A 7500-nucleotide genomic window follows, 5' to 3' on the forward strand; every position below is an offset into this window, starting at 1 on the left:
CTATATATATATATATATATATACTTTATTTAAAAGCAGCAGAAATATAACAAAAGCTGTTACTCAGAGTTTTATGTTCCTGTTCATCGGATAGTTTTGTTAAAATAAAGCATATTACTCTACCTCTGGTATTTGAGTACTCTTTTTTCCACCTTGTTTCACCTATATATATATATATATATATATATATATATATATACACACACCTATATATATATGTGTGTGTGTATATGTATGTGTGTGTTTATATATATATATATATATATATATATGTGTATATATTTCTAGTTATATAGCTGCATATATATGTGTGTATGTGTGTGTGTAGGATCATCATGATTATTTAACATCCATTTCTCATGCTGGTATAAGTTTGGTGTTTTGCCAGAATCCTATGTGTCGCAGAGCTGTGCCATGCTGCAGTGTCAGCTTTGGTATGGCTTTTTTAACCATGCCAGAACAGACTGGGAGCCTGAACAGCTGGTCAGCTCCTGTCAAACTGTCCAACCCATGCTAGCATGGAAAACGGACGTTAAATGATGATGATATACACATGCACATGCATGCACGCATAAGATGGGCTTCTTTCAGTTTCTGTCTATCAAATCCACTCATAAAACTTTGGTTAAACCGGGGCTGTAAGCAGAAGGCATTTGTCCAAATTGCCATGCAGTGGGACTGAACCCCAAACCATGTGGTTGGGAAGCAAGTGTCTTAATCATACAACCAGGCCTGTGCCTTTCACAGCCGTACCCACACCTATTATTAGTTGTTCTTTGGTGGAGAGGCTGAGGGGCGAGAGTAGATTTGTTTATCTTTGTTGGAGAAAGAGAGAGAGAGAGAGATTATGTTTAAAGCATTTGTGCAAGAGAAAAGGAGAGAGAACTTGTTAGAGATTCATTTTCTCTTTGTTGGAAAGTGCAATCTAAATGTAATAAATAGAAATAAATAGCCATTAATAATTTTGTGCTTATAAGAATTAAAAATTTTCATACAATTGTAAATAGACTGTGCTGTCTCTCTCTCTTTCTCTTTCTCTCTCCCCACCTCTTCTACTAATTAGGTCACCTAGGCAACAAAATCTATCAACTACATCCAGTGAACCTTCCAAGCATTTTAAAGAATTTATTCCATGTGTATTTTTACTGCTATCTACTCCTCTGCATCTGCCGCATACAAAGTCTACCTTCTCTGTTAACCTGCTCATGATTCCATTACACCTCTTGCGTTGTCGGTAGTTTACACTAGGTACACCATATTTTATTCTGTTTTATCTTTTACTTGTTTCAGTCACTGGACTGTGGCCATGCTGGAACACTGCCCTGACGGGCTTAGTTGAAACAAATTGACTCCAGGACTTACCCTTTTTTGAGAGTCTGGCACCTAATCTGTTAGTCTATTTTGCTGAACTGCTAAGTTCCAGGGACATAATCAAACCAAAACTGTGAGTCAAGCAGTGGTGAGGGGGACACATACATATGTACATACATACACACACACACACACACATAAGTACACACATGCACACACACACACATACATACATAAATATATATATTTGCACAATGGGCTTCCACACAGTTCCCGTTTACTAACTTCACTCACAAGTCATTCCTTAGCCTGCGGCTATACCAGAAGGCACTTGCTGAAGGTGCTGTACGGTAGGATTGAACCTGAAACCATGTGGTTGAAAATTAAGCTTCTTAACCACACAGTCATACCTGGAATTTCCACCTGCTCCTTTTCCGCATATTGAGCCTGGCCATTTTTCTGATGGTTGCAGGATCCTGTTTCCTTCTCGGTTTAATAAAACTCTAGCCTTTGCTAAGTTTTCTTTGAAGTTCTTCAATTCTTAGCTTTCAAGTCTTCCAAGCCTAGACTTTCTTCTGAATCTTCTACAGATTGGCTATAAGACTTAGGTAATCGGTATACAGGAATTCCTATAAACAGCTGCTCTCAATCTGATCTTTGTATATCTTCACATGCGCGCACATGCACACGCAGATGTCAAATGGAATTTCTTGAGGCAGATTTTTATATAGCCTGAATCTCTTCCTGTTGCCATCTCTTACCTGTAAGGACACCCCTTACATAATGGTGACACTTGTTTACAACTATCATGCAATGTCAAAGCAAGAAGACAGTGACCCCTTCCCTATATATATACATATATATATATATATAGTTGTTGAATGCTTGAAATGAGGAGTAGATAGACAGCCGACAACTGATGAAGGGTCCTTTCTCTGTGTTTACTTGTCCTGTTCTCCATTTTTTTCTTGTTGTTTACGTATTTAACTCATTTGTTTGCGTATTTAATGTTGTTTGAACCGTTGGTGACGTCCTGTACCCATATATGCATTTATATATATATATATATATATATATATACACACACACACACACACACACACACATACACTATATATTATTTACTATTTATATATATATGCGTAGCAAGTGTCTTCTACTATAGCCTTGGGCCGACCAAAGCCTTGTGAGTGGATTTGGTAGATGGAAACTGAAAGAAGCCCGTTGTGTATATATATATATATATATATATATGTTTCTGTGTCTGTATTTGTCCCCCCATTGCTTGACAACTGATGTTGGTGTTTACATCCCCGTAACTTAGTGGCTCGGCAAAAGAGACTGATAGAATAAGTACTAGGCTTGCAAAGAACGAGTGCTGGGGTCAATTTGTTCAACTAAAGGTGGTGCTCCAGAATGACTGCAGTCAAATGACTTAAACGGGTAAATGGAAAAAAAAGAATTTATATATATTTGCATACACAAATACAAGCACACACATACACAAACAAATGAAAAGTACTCAGTACATGATGTGGAGTATAGTTTTATCCAGAGGCAACAGACAGTCCACTCCATTGTTATTCAGACTTTCTAATATAAATGCATAATATCTCATTTTTTTTTTTGTTTTTACTTCAGATAACATTAAATTTTCCTCTATCTTCTTACAGAATCATTTTAGAAGCTGACCCTTCTGCTATCGTCCAGAGAGTGGCAATAAAATCAGATGACATTCCATTAGGAGAACAGACAGTTGCACAGGTAAGTCATTCACATTGTGTGTGTATGTGTGTGTGTGTGTGTGTGTGTGTATATATGTATGTAAATATATGTGTTGTTTCTATGTAAAATATGTGTATCTTTTTTCAGACTTGTGATAAGGAAAGTATAACTATTGCTTGTAAAAAAAAAACACTCCACATGATAAAAAGTAAAAAAAAAAAAGTTTACAATTGCACACATACACTTATCCTAACCCCCATACACATGTACACATGCTTACACAGGCATAGCTACAGAGACATTCATATATGTGTGTGTGTGTACGTGTACATATATTGGTCGGGTTTGTCATTCATGGAGAGGAGAAGAATATGCATGTATGTATATTCAAATATTTTATTGTCTTTTCTCCTCACCCTCAATTCAATATATTTATCTAATATCTTTTTACATTGGTATGAAATGTATGCTAAGGGAAATAACTCAAATGTGACCTGTAGCACATGAATTTAGATAGTCTACAGTGGTGGTGCTACACTGAATAGCATATGACAAAAAAAAAATTTTCAGTGAATTAAAATTTGCCTCTTAGTTGGTGAATGAAAACATGAACCTTATTAGTAACTCTTAAAAGAAAGGAAAATAATTTCAAAAATTTAGACCTATGTTGAATCTTGGAAGGGTCAATATGCTAATAAACACATGAACTGGCTCTGTTTCACTTCTTTATCATTCATCAATTGATTAACTATTTAACCAATTAACTAATCTATTGTTTGATTATTAATTGTTCAGTTTATCAATCAGTCAGTCACGTTTGTCAAATATTTTTCATCACGATTCACAACCTCGTTGATGATGATGTGTCCTCTTGAAGCTGATCTGAAGTAGAGAGGGCGTATAAAGAGGTCTAGAATGATTAATTAACCAAACGATTAATCAAACAATGAATTAGTTAATTGGTTAAATTAGTTAACCAATTGACGAATAGTAAAGGAATAAAACAGTACCAGTGCATGTATTATTGTCATGATGACCCTTCCAAGATACAGCAAAATCTGTTCCAACGCACAAGTTCACATCAAGCATCTTACAAACCAAATACAGAAATGAAATTAACACGTTAACTGCCACAGCCTGTCACTGGGACTTAACGGTAGTGCTATGTATTTCGCATAGTCACACTGCATACTGTTTAATTAAAAGGAAATGTAATTTTTTTTGCATTCTTACAATATTTCGTAATCAAACTTTAATATTTATAACTCATGTTATTCAACCCTTCAGTGTTCACATTATTCTGCCATAATTAATGCTTTTTTTATCCACATTGTTTTGAACTAATCATGCATTATCTTGTAGCTATGAGATTTTGATGAGGTAGCTGTTAAGTTTTAAAACGATATTGTATGGTTGGTGTGAGAGACCAGATCTGGCCAGTTTGAACATAGAATAGGCAGAATACTTTTTAGCCGGATATGGCCGGTTTAAATGCTAAAGGGTTAAATATCTTTAAAACCATTTCAAAGATGCAGAATGAAATATTTTCTCAAATTACGAAAATGTACCACCGGTTATGCATATGGCAGTTGTGTGAAGTTTGCGATGAACCACTGGTGGTACTTGTGGCAGTGAGCATGCTAAACATAAAGTAGGTAGAATATTTTGGCTGGATATAGATGGTTTAAATGCTTAAAGGATTAATGTAATTCTCGGACACAGAATCAGCATGGCACAATGTGTGATAAAGCTGTATCTTTTAATTACAGGGAGATGTAAAGGTGGTGCGCTGGCAGAATTGTTAGCATGCTAGGCAAAATACTTAGCGGCATTTTGTCCATCTTTATGTTCTGAGTTCAAATTCTGCTGATGTCAACTTTGCTTTCCATCCTTTCATGGTCAATAAAATAAGTACCAGTTGAGCACTGGGTGGGGTGGGGATGGGGAGGCTGTGTTGATGTAATCAATTTACCCCCTCCTCCGAAATTGCTGGCCTTGTGCCAAAATTTGAAAGGGAAATGTAATTTTTTTTTTGCATTTTTACAATATTTCATAATTAAACTTTAATATTTAGCACTTGTGTTATTTAAATATCTTCGAAATGGTGCGAAAGATGCAGAATAAAATATTTTCTCAAATTATGAAAAATGTACCACTGGTGGTGTGTATGGCGGTTGTGTGAAGTTTGCAATGAATAAACAAAATCATCTGTGCAGGTTGTTCTGCATGAAATAGCAGAATCATTTTTTTTGGACTGCAAGAGACTACCATCACATACCTGTATGTATACATATGTGTGTACCTCTATGTATACATACATATTTTGTATGTATGTGTATATGTACATATATGTGTGTTAAAACACACACACACTCACACATTGGTATTCAACTGTAGAAGCCATTCCAAGATTGAGATATTGGTGAGGAACATGGTCTTCTATTCCATTGGATCCTACTGGATCCTTCAATCCATATCAATGTAAAGAGCAGACATAAAATGATAATGATATATATTTATTAACCCTTTTATTGCAAAACTTGGATATATCTACTCAAAATTCCATTAACCTTAACTGTGGAAAGCAGTTTTATATACCGATGTATCCTTTGTTGCAGAATGTCATGTTTGAAACTATTTTTTGTTTTTTATTATTTCAAGTTTATCGAGGCATCGAGACTTGTAGAAGATAGCAATCTATTTTGTTTTTTATAGATATTTAACATCATTTCTGGAATAACCACGAACTTTAATTTCAGAGTTAAAAGGTTAATTTCAGGTGACAAAATGGTGAATCCTTTTTGTTGCCTAAAGGATCAAACATAGTGAAAAAAATCTAAGTAGTCATGGTGTGATTCATCTTGGGTTCAAATGAATAAATGTGCTAGAAAATTACTATTTTTAAATCTCACAACAAGAGATATTCAGCAACAGTACTTTAGAGTAAAGATTGTTTGCCAACATAACATGGTAGTCCTGGTTTAGGACGAATGTTGCTGTAATTTAGCCCCAGGAGACATCTTTTCCAGCTGGTTATACGACACGATCTGTGTCCTTATATTTTTGAACAAGGGAATCTAGCACCCCCACTCAGCTCAAAACAATATCTGTGTATCGCGATTTCCGGGTTATTTCCCTTCATTATTCTGTGCTGATGAAGGGAAATAACCCGGAAATCATGATACACAGATATTGTTTTGAGCTGAGTGTGGGTGCTAGATTCCCTTGTTCGAAAATATAAGGACGCAGATTGTGTCGTATAGCCAGCTGGAGAAGTTATCTTCTGGGACTAAATTACAGCAACATTCGTCCTAAACCAGGACTGCCATGTTAAATTGGCAAACAATCTTTACTCCGATAAATGTGCTGTTTGTGAATTGAGTACTATTTCTCTCGTTTGTGTATCCAGTTTGTCTTATGTTTCTGTCTATCTATCTATCTATCTATCCATTTATCTATCTTTTTTTTTTTTCCAATATACAAGTTGACACACTGTATATAGTGTAAACATATAATGTAAACATTCAAACATCGTCACTATCATTCTAAATTCTGCATTTCATGTGGAATATTTGCTTCTCTAAAGTTATTTCAGTGTATAAGTCAATATACTATTTTTGGCTATAAATTCCGGTCTGGAAAATTTGACTTATATGCTGGAAAATATGGTACCTACCTACCTACCTACCTATCTACCCAACCCTCACACTGAATGTGAATGTGTGTGTGCACGCACACACACACACACACACACACACACACACACACAAACACACTCTTGTGTATCCAAGTGTGTATGTATGTGTATTTATCTATTTACCTACCTAAACAGACCTACCCACTGAGTGTACAAACATATACACATTTATGTATTCTAATGTGTGTGTGTGTGTTTGTCTGTCTGTCTAATTTGTGGAAACCATTTCCCATTATTTCATTTTATATTATTTACCATTTTAGTATAAGACAAAAAATGACAGACTTTGACAATATTTTACTTATACGTTCCTAGATAGAGTGTTGGGAAAAATATTAATTAAGAACAATTAATTAATATGCACATTAATACATTGTATCTCTGAGTTCAAATCCTGCTGTAATAAAATATTAAAGAAAAAAAAAAAAAAGATAGGTGCAGGAGTGGCTGTGTGGTAAGTAGCTTGCTAACCAACCACATGGTCCTGGGTTCAGTCCCACTGCGTGGCACCTTGGGCAAGTGTCTTCTACTATAGCCTCGGGCCGACCAAAGCCTTGTGAGTGGATTTGGTAGACGGAAACTGAAAGAAGCCCGTCGTATATATGTGTATATATATATATATGTGTGTGTGTATTTGTGTGTCAGTGTTTGTCCCCCCTAGCATTGCTTGACAACCGATGCTGGTGTGTTTACATCCCCGTAACTTAGCGGTTCGGCAAAAGAGACCAATAGAATAAGTACTAGGCTTACAAAGAATAAGTCCCGGG

The 7500-nt window shown here is 35.6% G+C and overlaps 1 protein-coding gene across 1 annotated transcript in view; it reads left to right on the forward strand.

Moving 5' to 3' along the window:
• The window catches only part of LOC106883901 (coatomer subunit zeta-1), a 41017-nt gene that overhangs the window by 22004 nt on the left and 11513 nt on the right, over window positions 1–7500 (forward strand). Inside the window, exon 6 of the mRNA XM_052974003.1 lies at window positions 2985–3075. Within this exon, the coding sequence (XP_052829963.1) occupies window positions 2985–3075 (91 nt within the window). The remainder of the gene's footprint in view (window positions 1–2984; window positions 3076–7500) is intronic.

Source organism: Octopus bimaculoides, chromosome 17 (genome assembly GCF_001194135.2).
Source record: "Octopus bimaculoides isolate UCB-OBI-ISO-001 chromosome 17, ASM119413v2, whole genome shotgun sequence".
In the NCBI taxonomy this organism is placed as follows: Eukaryota; Metazoa; Mollusca; class Cephalopoda; order Octopoda; family Octopodidae; genus Octopus; species Octopus bimaculoides.